This window comes from Lemur catta, chromosome 7 (genome assembly GCF_020740605.2).
Source record: "Lemur catta isolate mLemCat1 chromosome 7, mLemCat1.pri, whole genome shotgun sequence".
Classification (NCBI taxonomy): Eukaryota; Metazoa; Chordata; class Mammalia; order Primates; family Lemuridae; genus Lemur; species Lemur catta.
In genome coordinates, this window is record NC_059134.1 from 102,641,668 (window position 1) to 102,661,671 (window position 20,004).

Sequence of the window (20,004 nt, forward strand, 5' to 3'; positions counted from 1 at the left end):
TTCCAACCTGTGTTTAACCCACCGGAAGCCTGCAGCCCGGGAAGGCAAGGGCTCTTGCCTGAGGCCATGTGGTAGGCTCACGCCAGCCATTCAAAAAAAGAAAGGAATGACAAATGTCAGGAAGGAGAAGTCCCCCTGGCCCTCCTGTGGTACTCCCCTCCTCCAAGGCGACCTGAACAGGGAAGTGCTGCAGGAATGCAGGTTGGCCTTGTTGGCAGGAGACTGGCCCAGCGCCCAGCCCAGACCACAGCCCTGTGCCCTGACCCTGCCGCAGGGCAGATGGCGCACCGCACCGTGCCCCTGCAAACAGAGTCTGCGGTGTGTCTGTGGATTTCCCCCCAAATCCTTCTGTGCCGCTGAGGTCCCAGGCCCTGCTAAGGATGTGCTGTCCGGTGACAGGCACCGTGTGCGCCCTTGGCCGGGGCTGGCTTCACCGCAATGCAGCCCCTTCGCTTCTGCGTTGGTTCGGCTTGGCTGTGTGGCCAGAATGGACTCGGCTGCCCATCTGCCCACTTCACAGAAACCAGGACTCTCAAACCGCCAGGACCGAGGAAATACTGAGTGTTGCAAAATGAGAAGCAATTACTGGGGATGAGGACGGCAGCAGCCTCTAAGTGACACCTCTGCCCCGTGCTAATCGCCGGGTTGAATCATTCTCCTCTCCCTGCTAATGGCATGCGTAATTGCACTGGTTTCTCAGGCGTCCTTCACCCGTACTTATTTAGACTAGTGACTGATGCATTGCCATGGAAACCGGCACTAGGAGAAAAAAAGTCCCTGGTACAGTGGGAAGTGGAAGGATGCGACTGGCTCCAATCTGGAGCTTACAACTTGTGTGAAAGAACCGAATTTTCGGCTGCTCCTGCCTTGCAGTCCCCAAAAGTCAAATTTGTGAACCTCCTCGACGATTAACTACTTCGGAGCCACCTTTCTGCTTCGTCTCATGCTTCTTCTCTTTTCTTCTTCAATTCTGACCGCAGAGGGCTGCAACTTTTTTTTCCCCCGTTGGATTAACAGACGGTAGTAGATGAGGCCAGCCCCGTGGACGCCGTCTCTGCAAGGACCCAGGGGAGCCGCAGGACCCGTCTGAGTGCGATGGTCACACCCAGGTTAGGAATGATGGCTGAGAATTCACGGTTCAAGAAGAAAGTTCATTTTGGAGGTACGGTGCCACCTCCCGAACCCGCTGTGGGTTAGTGTGCGGAGTCTTTGTTCTTTCCCAGAGCGGCAGGGATGCCAGAGTCTCGGGACTCGGCGGTCCTGCAGCGCTGGGCGAGCCGGGTGGCGTGCTGCACCGGCGGGCGCCTTGCACTGTGTGTTGTAGGATTACTGTGTTTCTGGTTGCTGGGTTCCTTGAGGCTATTGTTTCCAGAATGGCTTTCTTCTGCTTCCGATTCAGAATGGAAATAAAGGTAGCCTTCGGATCCTCTGGGAGGATGTGGGCATCTCAGTGGCTGTTAGAATCCCAGGGGACCTGTTTATAGTCTCAGGAGTCCCTTTGAGCAGCCAGTGGGTTTTTAAGACAGACTCGAACATAGATTCCTAGTAAGCGCTGTGGTTAACCTCAAAGGGAGGTCGATTGCATGAGGAGGTGCTGTGACTAAATGCATCGATCGTTCATTTTCCCGTGTGTTCTTTCTTACCTAACAAACTGTATTGAAAGTCCCCACGAAACTGGCACAGGGCACTGTGCCTCCTGATCGGTGTGGTTTGCCTGTCTTCAAAGAAAGCGTGGCTGGTTTGATTTTTGTCGATGTTTTCCTCACCAAGTGGACTCTCTGCTCCTTCGGCTTTGTATTAATAGCAGTTGAGATGGAGGAAACACCATATGCATTTGCAGACTGCATTGCTCTCGTCAACTCCACTAGGTTGTTACCAACTGCCCCCTCTTGCTCACAAAGGCAGAGGATGGCAGGAGACGGCTAGACTGCAGGGGGTATAAGGGGGGGGGCTCGGGGACCTGGCTGGGTGAGGGGCCCCCCACTGATGGGGTCTCCCTCCCAGATGTTGCTTTGAGATCAAAGGGATTAACGGGAGCCATGAATTGCCGAGATTCTTATGACCTCCACCAGGTCCCACTGGCTGGTCGTCACCCCCCTGGCAGCCCTGGGGTCTGTCAGTGACTTGTGGAATCTTTTGGGGGTGCTAGACCCCTGGGCAGGTGCAGCCGTGTTGGTGGATTGCAGGGAGGGAGCGCCAGAGGGCCTGGCCTTCCTTGTTAAGGTCGTTGCCGGGAAGGGTCTTTGTGTTCTCTCTTAGTGCCAATGGGATCCACCCAGTCCTCCCCAAAAACCCACCCTGACGAGGGGTGAGTCCAGTTACCCTTTGATCTTGGACTCTGGTTAGCCAAGGTCTGATTGCCTAAACTGTAAAGCTTCAGCTGTCGTCCCACACGATCGGGGCGGTCTCCGTGAGCTCAACAGGTCTTTTTTTTTCTAGATGTCCTATTTCCTAAGCCTCAGCTGCCAGAATCCTTAAAAAAGATTATAGAGCTAAAAAGAATCCTCCCGCCCCCAGTGCATTCCTAGATTTAAATCCAGGCTGTGCCGCTCACACCTGTGTGCCCTCTGCCGCTGCAGCTCACCTTCCTGGGCCGCATCTCTGGGTGGTGGGTAGTGACAACCCCCCCCCCCCCCCGCCCCCGGGAAGGACGCTGCAAGGACAGAGGGGAGAATGCCCACGGTCGCCGTCACAGGCTGACCCTGACCTGCCCTCCACTGTGACTCCAACCCTGGGCTGCAGGGGCCAGAGACAGGCTGGTCCACCCGCCAGGTGCTCCCTCTGGATGGAGAGAGGAGAGAGGAGAGAGCCAGCGTTGGCACATTGGCACGGACACTCCCAGCCGAGCTAATCAACAACATGCAAATCAGGCACAGATTCCTGCATTTACTCTAATTTCCATTTAGACTGCTGGTTTGGCTCGAGGTATTGGTATACATGCTTCCACTGTGCTCCTGGGCTGGTTTTTTTTTAAACATTCTAATTACTACAGAGTAGAAACCAACTCATTGACAGCCAACAGCGTTATTCATTTGTCCAACCAATTTGGGAGGGTGGTAATTGGGGACCATCGCCAGAAACTGAGCATAGCTTCCCCTCCGATAGTGTCCCCAGACTGGCCTGGCCAGAGAGCTGCGAGGAGAGCTGAGGTGGGCAAAAAAGAGCTCCGGACTCCGTCCCCAAGAGCACTCGGTGCCCAGGATAGGAGGTGGCCACTGAGCTCCCATAGGCAGGCGAAGGATTTGAGTGGGGGCTGTTGACCTTGGGCAAATCATGGCTCGTTCTCAAATGAAGGGAGCGTCTTTGTGAGTCCTTCCTCCGAGAGCTTGTGATTCTAGGTTTTCCCTGTGTGCCCCAGTAGTTCTCCAGGGTAGCGTCCTAAAGACTTCTTGCAACCGAGAATGACTCACCCCTGAGATTTTTCCTTTAAAAAATGCTATAAGGAGGATGCAGGCAGATGCCCGGGGATGACCTTGACTCAAGGAGCCAGGAAACCTGGATTTGGATCCTAGCTCCGATGTTCATCAGCCGGGTGACCTTGGAAATAATCAAATCACACCTGGTTTTCTCCGGGCAGAAAATCTGGAGTCTCTGTGTGTGTTGCTGCAGGACTGTTAGGATAGCAACCGGACCACCGGTTCTACCGCTCACCAACTCTTGGACAGGGGGACGTCATTGAGCCTCCTTGTACCTCGGTTTCCTTATCTGTTACATGGTTACTATAGCAACAGTACCTGGCCCTGTTGGTGGCTAAGCAAAATAAGGTGTGGCTTTGCACTTAGCACCGTGCTTGGCTAGCGGAAACAGAAACCTTAGAAACCGTTGCCTAAACTCACAGGCCTTACTTGTCTCACCCAACAGGAGTTGGGGGCCAGGGTGCCCCATGGTACCATCTGGGACTGCGGCTCTCTCTCTTCCTGACCCTTGTCCTGGGCATCCTACTTCCAAATTCCAGGCAAGGAGAAGGGGAGGTGGCTCAGGGAGGCTTGGTTTGGGGACGGGAAGCCCCTCCCAGCAGACGCCTGCTCCCTTCTCATTGGCTGAGACCAAGGCGCCCAGCCCCTCCTGGAAGGGCTTGGCTTTCTGGGGTAGGGAAAGGAGATGGCGCGTGGAAGTGGCTGTTGAGTGAGCCAACCGAGTGTTTGTCACAAGGAAGAAAGTGCTTAGCGCTGGGCACGGTGTGGGCTCCCCACTCCCAGGTGGAACCAGCGCAGGGCAGTGGCTCAGAGCTCGGGCGCTGGCACCGCTCGCCCGGGGGGCCCTGGGCATCCTCGCCTGTGTGCTGGAGGATGATGCTGCACTCGTCCCGTGTGGCTGCTGGGAGCGTTCCCAGGAGGGTGTGTTGTGCACTCAGGAGGCACAGGCGGCACGTGGCGAGGGCGGACGGATGGTGGGTACAGACAGATCAAGACGTGATGGTGGCCGTGATGGACACCCAGCGCTGGGGCAGCCCCATGCTGCCTGGGGACTCTCCCTCCCATCCTCTTCCTCAAACTCTGCTCTGGGAGGCTGCGTTCTCCCTCCCTCCTTTGGGTCCTCTGGGTTCTGACCGCTTATTGAGCCCCCAGCAGAGGCACAGCTGTGGCCCTCGTGGTGGCTGCCCGTTGGTGCCCTGGCGTGTGCACTGCCCTCCCCCTCGCCGCAGCACAGGAAGCCGCCCCCGGGGGGCCTCGGCTGGTCCACACCAAACCCCGCTGCCGTGGGGGTTCTGTGAGGGTACGGAGCTGCACCCAGAAAACGTACTGCTTTGCAAAGTGACAAGTCATTAGCACAACTCGTGTTTGTTCTTCAGGTGTCTTCTGTCGTCTTACAGCACAACCAACAATTTCCCAAGATGACTCAGAACAACATCGTGCCGGGGTGGCCAGCTCTCTGAAATGGTTTCTGTGTACCCGGGGAAGGAAAAACAGCCCAGCACGCTGCCCCCTTCCTCCTTTGCCTCTGGTTGGCGGAGTCCGTAGCTTTGGCCACTGCGCGGTGCCAGGATGTTGGGGCCCCTCTGGCACGTCCCCGGCAGGGCCGGTACCTCCCCACGCACACCCCTTGCCCGTGTTAAGGGAAGTCGCAGCACATGGCTCTGTTAGCGAACCTCCTGCTGCCCCTCGCTCCTGAGTCCTTCCCCAGATGTGTGACACAGGCTGGTTTTCCCAGCACCGTCAGGGAGGAAGAGCAGGGCAGATGACACACGCCCCGGCGCACGCACACTCGCCGGCAAGAGCGAGCGATACTCCGGGAGCTGGCAATAAATAGAAGCCAGTGACTCAGTTGCTAGTTGGTGCCATGTTCCACCATCCAGGCAGCTTCGACGACTGGAAACCAGTGTGACCGGGGGACAAGAGTGTGGTCCCTGAGCACGTGGCATGCAGGCCAGGGCGGGGGGCGGTCAGTGCAGAGCCGGCTTCGGGTAGCACAGGGAGGATTCGTCCTGCCGGGCTGCCAGGCCCAGGGCAGACGCCTGGGGTCCAGGAGAAGCACCGCAGTGCCCACTGCCCGAGGAGGAGCCGGAGCCTCACAGGCGAGGAGTCCTCAGCTTAGGTCCCACCGTCAGCGGCAGAGTCAGAATTTGAACCGAGCTTTGTCTTGCATCTGGGTACAGGGAAGTGCATTTCCCGGAAACCACTTCTCTGTCACTCGGTTTCTGGCCTGCAGACAAAGGTCTGAGCTCCTTCGCTGATGGGATCTAAATGGTTTTCTGACCCAGGCCTGCCCAGCATGCTGTCCTGTGGGCAGAATAATGGCCCCCAAAGGTGGTCACATGCCAGTCCTCAGAAGCCGTGGGTGTGCCACCCTACGTGGTCAAGGGGAATTAAGGTCACAGAGAGAATTAGGTGGCTGTCAGCTGACGTTAAGAGAGGGAGATTATCCTGGATTATCCAGGTGGGCTCAGTGTGATCCCGGGGTCCTTGGATGTGGAAAAGGGAGGCAGAGCTCAGGGTCGGGGGATGTGACGTGGTGTGAGGAAGGACTCGACCCACCTCATGGGCTTCGAAGGGGGAGGAGGGGCCCAGCAGCCAAGGAACACAGGCGGCCTCTAGACGCTGGAGCAGGAAGTGGATTCTCCCTGGGGCCTCCGGAAAGAAACAGCCCTGTGGATGCCCTCATCGTAGCCCAGCTAGACCCGAGTCACCATGGAACTGTAGGACGGTGCATTTGTGGTGTTGTCGGCCACGGAGCCCCGTCCCCCCCGACAGCGCTGGGTCAGCGTGGTGTGGACATCTGCCTGTGTATTTTGACAATGGGGCCCTTATTTTCTCTCCCCTCCCCTGCAAGGTCAGTACTGGGCGCCAGAAGGTGCTCGCTGAGCGACCTGCAGCTGAGTTAGTGAAGGACCGCGTGGCCACACCAGTGGTGGCACTAGTGTGATACGTGGCTCTTTTAAAATCAGAGTTCTGTGCCTCTCCGTCGAGTGAGGTCCTGACCTTCTGCCCCCTTCACGGTGGCCAGTGTCCCGTCAGCTCGCCAGGGAAGGGAAGGTGACCGGCGCCGGCGGCCCGGGCTGAAGCCTGGTGTGCTGACGCAAGCTCCGCGTGCTTCCGGCACTCCTGCCTGTGCGTCTCCTCCTCGCAAGGAGCCCGTCCGCGGCTTTGGTTTTAAAAAAGAAAAGTTATTTCTGTCTTTCATCCCCATCGGTAATTTCTTCCTCCTTGCGGTTCTGATCCTGCATTTGGCTTGGCAGCTCGGGTGCAGCCGAACGGTGTCTGATTTAAGCCGCGCCGGAGATCACAGGAGGCTGCGTGGGAGGGCGTGTGGGTGCAGAGCGCGGGGGCTCGGGCTGGACGGCCCCGCCACGTCGCCAGCCGGTGACCCCAAGCCGTCTAAACGGCAGGAAGGACGCCGCCACGCACGGCTGCCATGGTCGTGGCTAACTCTGGGCCTGCACCTAGTAGGCCTGCAGCAGCCGTAACTGCAACGGCAGGGGCATGCCGGGGGCCCGCCCGCTGTGGCACGGCCGTGAGGTTCGCCTCTGTGGGGTAGAGCGCCAAAATGAGAGTCCAGGGAGGGTGTTCAGGATCATCCGTCCCCCCAGCTCTGGTGAGATGCAGATAAAATCTTCAGGGAAACAGAACTCTGAAGAGCCCGTGGCCCCAGCTCGGTCGGTTTTCTCTGCTGTGTGACGAGTGACCACAAGCCCGACCGCTCACACCCCACCTGCCGGCGGCTCAACCGGGTCTCAGGAAGCCACATTGAGGTGGCAGCCGCCCCAGACTCGGCCCTGGAGGTTCTGTGGAGGAGGATGCGGTTGTGGGCAGGACTCGGTTCTCTGAGGCTGTGGGACTGAGATGTCCCCGATTGTTCGAGTCTCTCTGACTGCCCGTCCTTCTACCACCCAGAGGGAGCAATTGTCTTTCAAAGGGCTCATGAGACTTAGTCCGTCCTGCCAGACACATACCCTGACATGGGCATAAAACAGGGATGGGGTGGGGGGCAGAGGTCGAGGGGCCGTCATAAGCCCTGCCCATCTTGCCAGCACCAGCCTCACGTGCCCAGGTGGAGTCTGCTTTCCGCCAGGTCTCTCGAGCACTTCCTGGGTTTCAAACACCTCTCCAGCCCTGTTCCATGGCCACAGGGGACACTGGGACACAGTCCTCTAAGATGACTCACTGCAGCTCAGAAGTTGTGTCCAGAGCCTGGTCTAGAAGGTCTGCCGTTGTTCTGTGGCTCGTAGGACTCAGGAACGAGGTGTGGCCCGTGGGTGGAAGGCACGGCCCCCAGGCAAGGGGGACTGAGAGGGGAGGCAGACAGCAGGGGCTGAACTCGGACTCCTCTCAGGCCGGGCCTTTCCGACGCAGCAGTGGTGTGGCTTTTGAGCACCGGTAGCTCCTGGACAGCCCCTCCCGCTGCTCCGCCGTCTCCTGGCCTCTGAATCACAGATCCAGCGGCAGGGAGCCTCCGTGTCCATCCTCCCAGAATCCTCTGAGCGACCTTTCTCCCCATCCCAGCCCCCGTCGGTCCTTGAATGTGCAGACCCAGCTCTGACGGCTCCCTTCTCGGGGGGCCCCCGCGTCCCTAGACTCCTTCCTGTCTGCCTCTGTGCTGGGTGGCCTGGTGGCCTCACCCCTAGGGATTCCCCAGGCCTAGATCTCATGGTGCCTGCGGGCATTTCCCCAGCGGGCTCTGCCAGCCTCACGCTGGCACATGGGCCTTCCCTGAACCCAGTTCTGCCTCGGGGTCTGCAGCTGTGAGACAGGCTCCCTGCAGCTCCTCTCAGGGCTGTTCTGAGCGTTCCCCTGTGGGACGCTCGGATGGCTGCAGGTGCCAGGCCAGCCCCTGGCAGTCTCACCTACGCCTCACCCTCCACTGAGCCATCTCTGCTGTGACTTCCTGCTCCCCCCTGGGCTGGGGAAAACATGACCTTGGCCTCCAGGAAGCTTCCCTGCACCCCTTCCCAAGCGAACTACGGCAGCCACAGCCGTCCTTGGCCAGAGTCCCGCCGTGGGGCTGTGCGCGTGTGATTCCAGGGCTTTGGCTGACACAGTTTGCTCTCCATGGCCACCTTCTGAACTGACCTGTTCAGATTCACACGCGTTTGGGTTTTTCTTTTGTGTCTTAAAAGCTGCCCTGGAGGTCAGCAAAGGCTGTGTTCGTCAAAATGCCTTCAGTATCCTCTTCAAGACACACAGCACCATCTCACGGCTCTCTCATAGTTTCTGTGCTTATTGTCAATAAGAAAAGTAAATTTGGGACCTAGCACTTGGGGACAGGAACACAAAACCTCAGCATGTGACTGCACATGACCCTCAGAGGCCGTGGAGGGGTGGCTCCCGGTCTCCACGGCGCACGGACGGAGGCCATGTGGCCCGGAAGCGTTTCTCTGGCATTTGGAGTCAGGCTTATCTATGTCCGCGGCCCGATCCCAGGGCTCCGCTGTCTTTCTCATGGAGACAGGAGACGTCTGGAGCCCCTCATGCCCACTGCCCTCGCCTGGTCACGGTCACTGCTGTTCGACAGAAGGAAATCTGGAAATGTCTGTGGCCAGCGGTTCCCACTGTGGGGCGTTACTGGTTGTCACAGTAAATACCAGTATTTAGGACTGGGGGCTGGGTGACCCGAGCCCTGCGGCCTCCAGGGCATCCCACTGAGCAGCACTTTCAGGGTGGAAGAGCTGAGATGAATCTGTCACGCTGGGTGACTGCAGTTTCTACCCAGTGTGACAGACGGGCTGAAAGATAGCACTGTTTTGGTTGCAGGAAACACAAAGCTCGCCAGAGCTGGGTTACGTGAAGAAACACTCCCGTGTCAAGCCTGCCGGGGCATTCCCTGGACGCGGAGGGCAGAAGGCATGGCCCAGCCTCCCAGGGTTCTGGAAGCACATCGGTCCCTCCACTCGTGTGGTCACAGTGATGGCATCATCTCTCGAGTCAACATGTCCTCGGTTCAGACAGGGAGCAGGGACTGTCCACGTCTGTTCTGCATTCCCGGGAGAGGGTCTGATTGGCCAGGCCTGGCACGGGGGCCGTCTCACATCCAGTGCATTCTAAGCAGGTGTGAGGTTACGTGGTGCAGATGTGGTCAGGGAGGGGGGCTTCTTCAGAGAGGCTTGTGGGCCAAGAGGACCAAGGTGGGTTCCTGGACGAACAACAGTAGCCCTATTCCTCAGCAGCTTCCCTGGGCCAGGCGATGGGGGAGGGATTTACTTAGAAGTGTTCTTCCATTTCATCCTGTAATGCAGAGGCTGCTGTGGGCCCATGCTACAGATGAGAAAACTGAGGCTCAGAGAGAGGTTGTTTCCTGCCCGGGCTTGTGCAGCTACCAAGGAATTCAAGCTCAGTTTGCCTTGTGAGTCCTTGGAATGTGGCTGGGGTGGGAAAGTGTCAGCATGTTCACGGGACCCTGTCCCCACTTTCTGCCTTCTGTCCCTAGCCCTGGAGCCTACGCCTCCCCACCCATCCTGGGGAATTTGTTTCTGGAATTTCAGAGTCTTAGGAAATTTCTTTGAGAGATTCCTCTCCTCATCTCCTTCTGCAGAAACCGTCATGGCCCAGGGTCAGTGGACAGTCAAGTCTCCCCAGATACCCCACCCTGGCTCCCTCGCCAGGCCCCATGGCATCCTCTTCCCAGCAGCTCTGCTTAAAGGGCTATTTTAAATGCTGACAGTCTGAAGCTTGTCATGCAATCTGTCACTGCCTCTCACGAGTCCCAAGGGGTATACAAAATGGGATTTCTAGGTTTGTGGGTTTTTTTCTTTTCAATGTAGATTTTTCTAGGCCATTCTCGGAAAACAGCTATCAGGGTGCACAGCTCAGATGCGTAGTGTGCCAGGTGCCTGGACTCACAGCCCTTTCCTGGGAAGGCGGTGGGTCCCCAGCTACTCTGAGGGGTGCCGAGACATAGGAGAGCCCAGGGACTCGTCCGTCCCACTGTCCTGCTCCACAGCTGGGACGGGGAAGGCCCAGAAGACAAAGCGAGAAGGTCGCATGTGGTCACTGCCTCAGCCGGGACTAGAACTCACATTCCTCGATGGGCAGGCTGTTTCCACCCCTCGCCAGTCCCTGGGAGGAGCTAGCAGCATTCCGTGCTGTGCTTCGACCCGTCACGGTCGGACCCGTGGAGACGAAGCTGCCAGTGTTGAGTAGGAGCCCAGAGTCCGCGAGCATGTGGTTTTGATCCACTTCTCACCCATTCCGTGGCTACTGAGCTCCCGCCGTGTGCCAGGCTGTCCTATGGTGGCTGGCGGTCGAGCAGTGCAGTGAGATTTGAGCTGGGGAAGGAACGTTCCAGAGAGAGTCTAGTGGGTACAGAGGCCCTGAGGTGCCAGTGAGCTCATCGTGTTCCAGGAACAGCAGGGAGGCTGACACAGCTGGAGTGGAGTGACGGGTTGGGGAGATGACGTGGAGAAACAGAGCCACACGGCAGGGCCACGTGGGGCCACCTGTGTTGTCGAGAGCTGCCTGAACACAACTCTAATTGCACTGAGAAGCCTTTGGAAACTGTTAAGCAGCAGAGCTTAAAATCACCTGGTTTACGTTTTTAAAAGCTCATTCTGTTTGCTCTATGGGGTGTGGGTTGGTGAGGGGAGGCACAGGCATGGAAGCAGGGAGACAGGAGGCTGCTGCACCAGTCTGCTGGTTCAGACTAGAGTGATAGTGACTGCTGGTCCCCAAGCTGTGGGCCACTACACACATTGCCAAGCACCTGCTGTGTGAAGCACTGAGCCTGGCACTGACCAGGAGGTGGGCCTGGTGGGAGACTGGGTCTTGGGTTCAAGAAGCCTGTCCGTGGTTGAGGTAGCAGACAGGTAAATACTTTCCTCTCGGATGGGTAGCTTATCTGCCTCCTTGGTCACAGAGGGGCCTTGTCCTCTGAGACACGTGAAGGTATGTGTTGCCACGCCGTGGCCTGTCCACATTTAACACGATACATCCTTACTGACCGTTAGGTGGTTTTCTACTTTTCTCCTGGAAAGTACAGGCGTTCTCCCAGGTGAAGCCAGACTCAGCCTTTGCCTTTTGTCTGGTCTTCCTTCCTGGCCTTGCTAGACTCTTCTGGTTGCTGGTGACGGAAACCCAGCTCTGCCTGGGACGCGACAGGCTCCCAGCACTGAGGCGGCCTCACACGGTCTGTGTCAGTCAGCTTAGCCTCGGCGAAGCCACAGTGACAAGCATCCCCCCATCTCGGTGGCTTGGAACAACAAAGGTTCATTTCTCATTCGTGCCGCATGTCCATCATGTGTGAATAGGGGGCTCACGTGGGGACCAGACTGTGGAGCAACCAGCCTCTCACGTGCTTTGGTCTCCACGCCCGCGGGCAACAAAGCAATATTCAGTGCTCCAGCCAGCAGGTAACAGAAGTCATTTCCTCTCAAATTCACTGGCCAAAACGGATTGCAAGGATCCACCCAACCACAGGAGAGCCAAGAAGTGGAGTCTAACTGCATTTCCACGGGCAGGGAAGCCAGAAACCGGTGATGCGTAGCCCAGTGACCACCACCAGCTGCACTCCAGGGACACACGGGCCTTCTGTGCCCGTCTCTCCCCTCCCCCAGCTCTGCCTTCCGCTGTGAGCTGCCTCCTTCCTGGGCTCACTGTCTCCCTGTGGCCAGAATGGTGGCCACAGCCTGTACCCTGCCGCCTCGTCTCCAAAAGGAAACCGAGATCACCTTCCTCAGCGTCCAGACCACAGGACATCTCAGAACAAAGGCCACTGGCCCTGCGTGCGCCATGGGTCACTCCCTGCTAGTGACAGGGTCCAGCAGTGTCCAGCCTGGGCCACACCTGTGTGTCCCTGTGGGTGGGGTGGCCTCGCCCAGACCTTCTCATGGTGAAGGGAAGCCGTGAGTCCCCAGGGGAGAAATGCCGGCAGAGGACCAGCATGTGCACCACACCTTGGGTGGCTACTTCCTGGCCACTGGGCACAGTGATTAAATGCATTACTGTGTCATTCATTGCAGGCTCTTTGTGTTATAAACAAAAGAAAGCTAAGTTGTTTTATGCCAACAAGGACACTGGTTTGTGTAAGTGAGAAGTCCAGCAAAGCTGTGTCCAGGGATTCCAGCCGTGCCATCAGGACAGTCGGGCCCCCTCTCTCTGGGTCTCTGTGTCCGTCCCCTCCCTCCCTCTGCCTGTTCCCGTGCTGCTGTGGGAGTGGCATCATCCTCAGCCTGTGTCCCCGGGTGGCCTCAGCTGTAAGACTCCCAGTAGCAAGACCCGGCCCACAATGACCCAGCAGGGATCACAGGCCCACCCCCTGAGCCTGTCACTCACTGTGGTCAAAGCGACAGTCCAGCCATGTTCCCATGCCAGCCACGAGAGCCCAGGGCTGGGTGGCCTCAGTTGACTGCATTGGGGGGTTGGGAAAGGGCTGGTCCCCCCAGAGGACAAGGGGAGCCCGTGCCCCACCTGCCGGGCTGGGCACAGTGGCATGTGCTCGGGTTCTCAGGCAGTGGAACCCAGACCCCACTGCCTGCCTGTGTGTGAGGGTGGGGGCGGGGCTGCACAGCGACCGCAGAGTTGACTTATCAGCAGGGGTCCCTGCTGAGGCCAGAGCTCCTGGCTGCGGGAGACTGGTGCGGCTCTGACACCTGCTCCTCCGTCTTGCCTGTTTCAAACGTGGGTGTTCTGTTTGTGACCCACGTTTGCACTGTGCAATCCAGTGAGCCTGGAGGGGCCACGGGTTACTCATTGCTAATGACGGGGTCCGGGGCTTCCAGCCTGAGCCACACCGGTGCGTCCCTGTGGGTGGGGCAGGTGCCCCGCCTCCTGAGGGGGCACCTCCCATGTGTCACCATCCCCGCCTCCCTGCCCAGCAGGTCCCAGGGAGGCCGAGCCTGGGTGCTGTGAGGTGCATGCTCTGATGGTGGGGTGCAGGGTCCCAGGGACTGTCTCACCCACCTCCCTTCCCAGGTCGGAAACTGAGGCTGGGTGAGAGCAAGTCTGTGGCATGTGGCAGGGCAAGGAGGCTACCTGGGTTTAGGCAGTTCACTCTGGAAATGTCCGCCCCCCAGGAACCCCAAGTGACTTGACCCAGGAGGCTGTGCTGTGGACTGGCTCTGCCACTTCCTAGCTGAGTGACCTTAGGCAACTCACTTAACCTCTCTGAGCCTCACCCTCCTCGTCTATAAACAGTATTGAGCTCACGCAGGTGAAGCTGTTAGACTATATTGGCCCCGGTGAACATTTCAGAACACTGTAGCTGTCAATTGCTGTCTGCACTGGCTGTGGAGGGACAGAGTCTGGGGTCGGGGGCCCACGCTGCCACTCCCAGACTGTGACCTCGAGAGGCCACCTTGGGAGGCAGAGCTCCAAATTCAGGTACAGCAACCATGACAACAGTAGCTAGTGTGGTGACAGCACTTTCCACGTGCTGTGCTCTGTTCTGGCATCTCACAGGGGTTCGCAGGGTGACTCCTCAGCTGCTCCCTGTGAGTGGGAACTGTGTCACCCCTGCTCTGCAGGGGAGGAGACGCGGACCTGCAGCCGGCGAGTGGCAGAGCTGGGCATGAGTTCAAGCCAGTGTGGACTCAGAGTCCATGTTCCTCATTGTTGCACCTGCTACCTCTGTAAAACAGGGACAGGAAGTCCACCTACCACGGGATGTCACATCAGGCCCAAATAAAGTGAAAGACTTAATTATAATGAAATGAGGTAATTTAGCAGAGCATCCCACACTTGGCAGTAAATAATTGTCTTCTGCTGCGGTGTTGATGGTAATGATCACGATGGTGGTGTGTCGATGATGGTGATGATGAAGATGGTGATGGTGGTCGTGATTGTGACGGTGATGACGACAGTGATGGTGGTGGTCATGGTGGTGGTCATGGTGGTGATGATGACGGTGATGATGACAGTGATGATGACAATGGTGATGATGGTGATGGGGATGACTGTGATGATGGTGATGATGACAATGGTGATGATGGTGATGATTATGTCCCTCGAGACCTTTCCCTGCCCCTCAGGGCCGTGTCCCGAGCAGAAGTGTGACTATTTCTGGGAGCCGAGGACAAGGAAGGGCTGTGCAGTGGGAGTCTTTCATAAGACAGTCAGAGATGACGTCTTTTCTAAAGGGTCCCTTTCTCTTATAAAACAGAGATAGGAGAGGGGAATTTATTGTTTTTAATGTCCTTTCTGTGGCAGATTAAAAACTTGGTAAACCTTGTGTGGGTCTCCTTCCCCGCTGTGCTTAAAATTTTACTGGTCTGTGAAATCCCCAAGTCTGGGGACCAGCAGCTAACTGACCTGGTCTAGCAGTGGTTCCCTCTCTGAAACATGATTTTCCTCTGGCGAACACAAGCACGTGTGCACACACACGCGTTCCACTGCACACTCCCCTCTCTGCTCCTGGACCCTGCAACCCCTGACCTCAGCCGGGAACCTGCTCTAGTCGGCTCCAGCGCCCAGCCGTTCCCTAGACAACCAGCCCAAAGCTGCTGCGTGGGGCCCTAAAAGACAGAGGTAATTAAGAGTGATAATAGCAATTAACAGCCAGTCCCTGTGGGCCTTCACTGGCTGCAGGAGCTACTCTGCTTAACCCTGCAGAGAGGTGCAAGTCTCACTTAGCCTTCTGCATGGATGGCCCCTCTGTGGATACATGGCCTGGCCATGTGTTCCCTCCACATTGCTGCCAGACTGCGGGGGCCCCTCACCCCACCCAGGGAGGGCCAGCATCCTTGGGGCCCTTCTTCACCCACCTCCGAGAGGCTGAGCCCCAGAGAGCAGGGCCTGAGGCCCCACCCTGCTGAGTCCTTCCAATCCCAGCACTTGGGGCACAGGGCCTGGCTCCCAGGGGGACCTGACAAATGACGACCTCCCATGCAGAGTGCAGGGGAGGAGGACACAGGGCATCTGAGCACGTGTGGTCCAGATGCCCAGCACAGGGGAGGTGGGTGCAGCTTGGTTGGACCAGTGCCCAGTCTGGGGAGGGTCCCGTGCCCTCAGGCCACCCTGGTGGTGTGCCGTGTGTCTTTATGTGCTAATCACACAATGTGTCCCTTCAGTTAGGTTGGCAAGCATTGACATTGGAGATCTGCTAGGGGTTAGACAGCGGAGGGTGACACAGAGAGAAACAAGGCCAGGTCCCCATCCTTGAGCATTGTGGGAGGACGGGGCATCTGGGGGCCGGAGAGTGTGTGGTGTGGTCACTGCCGTGTGGGCGCGGGAGCCCGTCTGCCGGCCAGGCTGCTGATCCTGGCCGGCTGTTTAGTGGGTGTGTGACTTGGTCTTGGCAGCCCTTGCTGTCCCCATCTGCGGCCACAGACCCAGGAAGGACTTGGTAAATGTCAGTGAGGATGAAGATGGTGGTGATACAGAGAGACGGAGCCAGGCAGAGGACCACAGCTCGTTAGCTGTTTTAAGTCTGCAGTCCGATCATTTTACATCTCAGCAACCTTTTTCATTGTGTAACAAAGTGGCAGAAATCTATATTATTGGCAACTTTATTTTTGGCAATCTATTTACATATAATGTATGACTTTTCTTGAAACTTAAATTGCTTATTTTGTTCACATAATGTCATTCTTTTAACTAGCTCTGCGAAAGGAGACCGGCGTTAGTCAGCGCCAGAGCGTGCTGTTGACGGCCACCACGCCGTGTAACTGTCACACCTGAGTAAGGAGTGGTGGCTGAGCGGCGCAGTGTACACAGGCAGACATTTAGGCTAGCAGGATGCTTTAAACGTAAATGAGATTATTCTTTTAAATCACAGGTGCCTCCCCGGGGGGCACCTGCAGTCCTAAGCAGGGCTTTGCAGAGCGGCACTCACGAGTGGGAGGGAGATGGGCTGCCCCGGGCTGCCCCCGGCTGGACTCGAGGGGCCTGCAGAGTGGCGTGTGCACCCCCACTGGGTGGTCATGGCCACTTAGCAATCGAATGTGCGAATGCCGCTTACAGCAGGGCCTGGTACACAGCGAGCACTCCATGAGTGTCAATGGTGATGGTGACGATGATGCAGTGGCTGTTCAAGGAATCATGAGTGTTGTATCATCCGAGCCTCGGGGATTCGTTGGGAGCCAAGGGGAAGGGGTGGAGAGGCAGGTGGGGGCCGGTTCCCCGGGGACCCGTCTGCCCTGCACAGCAGGTAGGGCAGTGCTAGCTGCTGTAACATAGACATCCCAAGAGCACAGCCTAACACAACAGAAATTCAGTTCTTGCTCACGTAACAGTCTCATCTTGAATCTTGACTCCAGGTGTTGAGTCCATCGTCCTCCAGGGCCTGGGAGGCCTGAGCTGTGAGCTGAGGGGAGCCACAGGAGAGGGCAGGGAAGGCAAGTGGGCTCCTGCAGAAGCCCAGGCTTGGGGAGGACCCTTCTCCACCCCAAGTGCGTTCGCATCCCATTGGTGAGAACCGCTCAGGTGGCCACACCTACCCACAAGGGCAGCTGGGAAATGTAGTCCTGGGCCCGGGACACCTGCCTCCTCCCCACCCCACACAACCCCAGGCTGCCCAAAAAGGCGGGCACTTCTGGGGAACAGCCAGCTGCCTCTGGGCAGTGAAGGAGCTGAGACATCCTCGACACCCTTACCTGTGTTCACTTTTGAACTGCAGGTGTGCATTTTGGGGTTCAGGAGAAAGAAGCACATTCACCTTAGAATATGAGATGGAGGAGGCTGGCAACAGAGAGAGGGTTATTTACAGAGTTTAAATTAGATTTTCAGCCATTTTCCTGAAGTCAGTTGCATAATTTCTCTTGAGTTTTTTGCAGGGTTTAGGAAGGAGATTGTGCAGGAAATCTTATTTGGGAGGAAAATATCTAAACAGTAAACGGGGAGCCGCCGTATTTCATGTATTTGTGTTGTGGGTTTCTTCCTGCCTCTAGCACTGGGTCATCTATTAAATCTAATTACATCGCTCACATCGTTTCCCATGAAACTTACGCTAAATCTGCTGAGTAAGGGAGGCAAGCAGAGGACTTAATTAGAAACGTTAATCATGTTTGTTCAGTGCTTTTTTTTTTTTCAATGGAGAAAGCAACTATAATCAGGAAAATAACAATAAACATTCTTTCTTTCCCCAAAGGCAGCCATCTGCAGGTTGTCAGATTGCAAGGGGGCTCAGTGGCATCACTTCAGAGCAGTGTTCTAGCAGCTTCCACGTGCTGAGGGGGCTGTCGCCGTTCAGCCCGAGCTCTGCGCTCTCTGCTCGGTGCGGTGCTTCTCCCTCCTCTGTGAGCTGGGCCCGCGGGACTTCTGCAAAGTCACACCCAGAACCAGGCCTCATCTTCCTCCCAGACCATTCCCAGGAGGGCGGACTTCATGCTTCGCAGGGACAAATGAGAGGCCCCGCCGGCCTCGTGTGGGTTCAGCATTTGGGGACCGTGACTTTCCTAAACAGTGTTTCTCTTCCTTCTCTGTACAGAAACCCGTGCAGACCGCAGCAAGAAGCTCTTCAGGCACTACACGGTGGGCTCCTATGACAGTTTCGACGCCTCCAGGTGAGACACGCTTCTTTCTCTACCAGGACCCTCTGGCTAAAGATGCTCCTTCGTGCCACAAACGCTCTAGACCCTCTTGGTTCCAGACGCTGTGGCTTGCTTCCCCTGTGTGTCCATTGTCCTCTAGAGACCCTGCCTGGCAGGTGGTCTTTGGGTCCAGCCGAGCACACCTGTGGCCCCAGGGAGAGGGCTGGCTGGCATTGTTTTGGGAAAAAGCAGCACAGATGTTAAGATGCCCACAGTTGGCCACGGGAGCCGAGAGGCAGTGTCAGGGTAGCGGTATCCTGCCAGGGGAACGTTTAGGATGCCTTAGGTCTGGGTTTCCACCTCAACTGCACTTTCTATATTCATTGCTGCACCCATTTACTCCCTGGGCCTGGCACCAGGCAGGCAGATCTTCCAAGCGCTGCGGGTTTGGATGTGTTGGCTTGTGCAGAGAGCCCTGCGCCTTTGGTGATGGGGCTGCCACCTGCACAGGGTTGGATTTTCCTGCAGGAGCCACACTCGTGCGGCATACTCTGGGGGACACCGTCGGGTCCTTGTGTCCCTCTGTGTCCAGGGGAGACCCCACTAATGCAGGGTCCTGCTGGCCCAGGGTGCAGGGAAGGGCCCCCTCCGTGGGGAGCCTGTGCCCCCACTCAGACAGACGGTTCTTGGTGGATGCTGGAAACATCGGGACGGGAGGGGCCTGTGCCTGGCCCAGCTGTCCAGCTGCGGTGCCCCTCTCTGAGAGGCCCAGAGGAGGGCCAGGCTGGGGAAGGGTCCGACACCCTGCCCGGTTCTTCCCCAACTCCAGGGAGTCTGTGATGAGCAGCTCAGACCTGCTCCCTTAACTCTCCCCTGCCTACTGAGAGGTCCAGTCTGGGTTGGTTGGGTTTTTTTCTTTTAATTGAGGTAAAATGTACATAACCTAACAGTTACCATTTTTAAGTGCACAATTCAGGGGCTTCTAGTACATTCACAATATTGCGTAACCATTGTCACTATATTTTCGTCGCTGGCTAGCTGTCACTCCGTTCTCCTCTCCCGCAGCCCTGTTTGCTTTCTGCCTCTGGATGTGCATGTCCCAGTGCTGCGTGCAAAGGAGTCCCACGACACATGGCCTGTTGGTGTGGTCCTTGCACTCAGCCTCTCGTGCTCGAGCTCCGTCTGCGTCCCAGCGCGTGTCAGCGCTTTGCTTCCTCAGACCTCCACCCTGGCACCTTCCTATTGTGGTGGAATCCACATAACATACCATTTTCTGTCTTAACCATTTTTAATTGTGCAGCTCAGTGGCATCAAGAACATTCATATTGTCACACAACCGTCACCACTATCCATCTCCAGAGCTCTTTCATCTTGCAAAATGGAAACTCTGTCCACATTACGCTAACTCCCATCCCTCCCCCACCCCCAGCACCACCACTCTACTCTCTGTCTCATGGACGTCACTACGCTGGGGACCTCGTGTAAGTGGGATCACACTGTAGTTGTCTTCGCGCGACAGGCTCCTTTCACTCAGCACATCCTCGGTGCACCCGTGTTGCAGCAGGTGTCAGAACTTCCTTCCTTTTTAAGGCTGAATCACATGCCGCTGCAGGGATGGGCCACGTTTTGCTTATCCATTCACCGTCAGTGGACACTGGGGTGCTTCCGCCCTTTGGCTGCTGTGAATGGTGTTCCCGTGGACATTTGTGTATAAGTGTTTGAACCTAGGATCCAGTGGAATTGCTGGTTTTAACGATGACTTGTCCCTACCACCTCTGTCATAAACAAGATGTGCTATGACAGGAATCCCACACCCAGCAGGGAGCCGGAACCCCCTGCAGGACGTCTTGCAAACTTTCCAGGTCTTGTTACAATTGCCCACTTTTTGACCTTAAAGCCCAGGTTGTGATTTGCGTCCTGGAGCACAGCCCAGGGCTTTATTTGGGCCAGATGAGTTGTCTCTGCAGCGGCAGAGAGCACCTGTCCAGGTGGGCCCCGCACAGGTGGCCGTGGTCACTGGGCTGTCATACTGTGCTTCCATTCTAGCAAGAAGGGTCTGGTGAAGCCAGTGGCCGACAGTGGCTGAGGCTCGGGGAACACCCCGGAGAGCTATCACTGTGGTTACAGGGCTGCCCAGGGGGGGAGTGGGCTTCAGGGGAAAAGTGCCCTCC

General features: G+C 57.0%; 1 protein-coding gene across 1 annotated transcript in view; it reads left to right on the plus strand.

Moving 5' to 3' along the window:
* Positions 1–20,004, plus strand: part of LOC123642167 (SH3 and multiple ankyrin repeat domains protein 3-like) — a 322,145-nt gene that overhangs the window by 279,690 nt on the left and 22,451 nt on the right. The window contains exon 14 of the mRNA XM_045557074.1: positions 17,791–17,866. Within this exon, the coding sequence (XP_045413030.1) occupies positions 17,791–17,866 (76 nt within the window). The remainder of the gene's footprint in view (positions 1–17,790; positions 17,867–20,004) is intronic.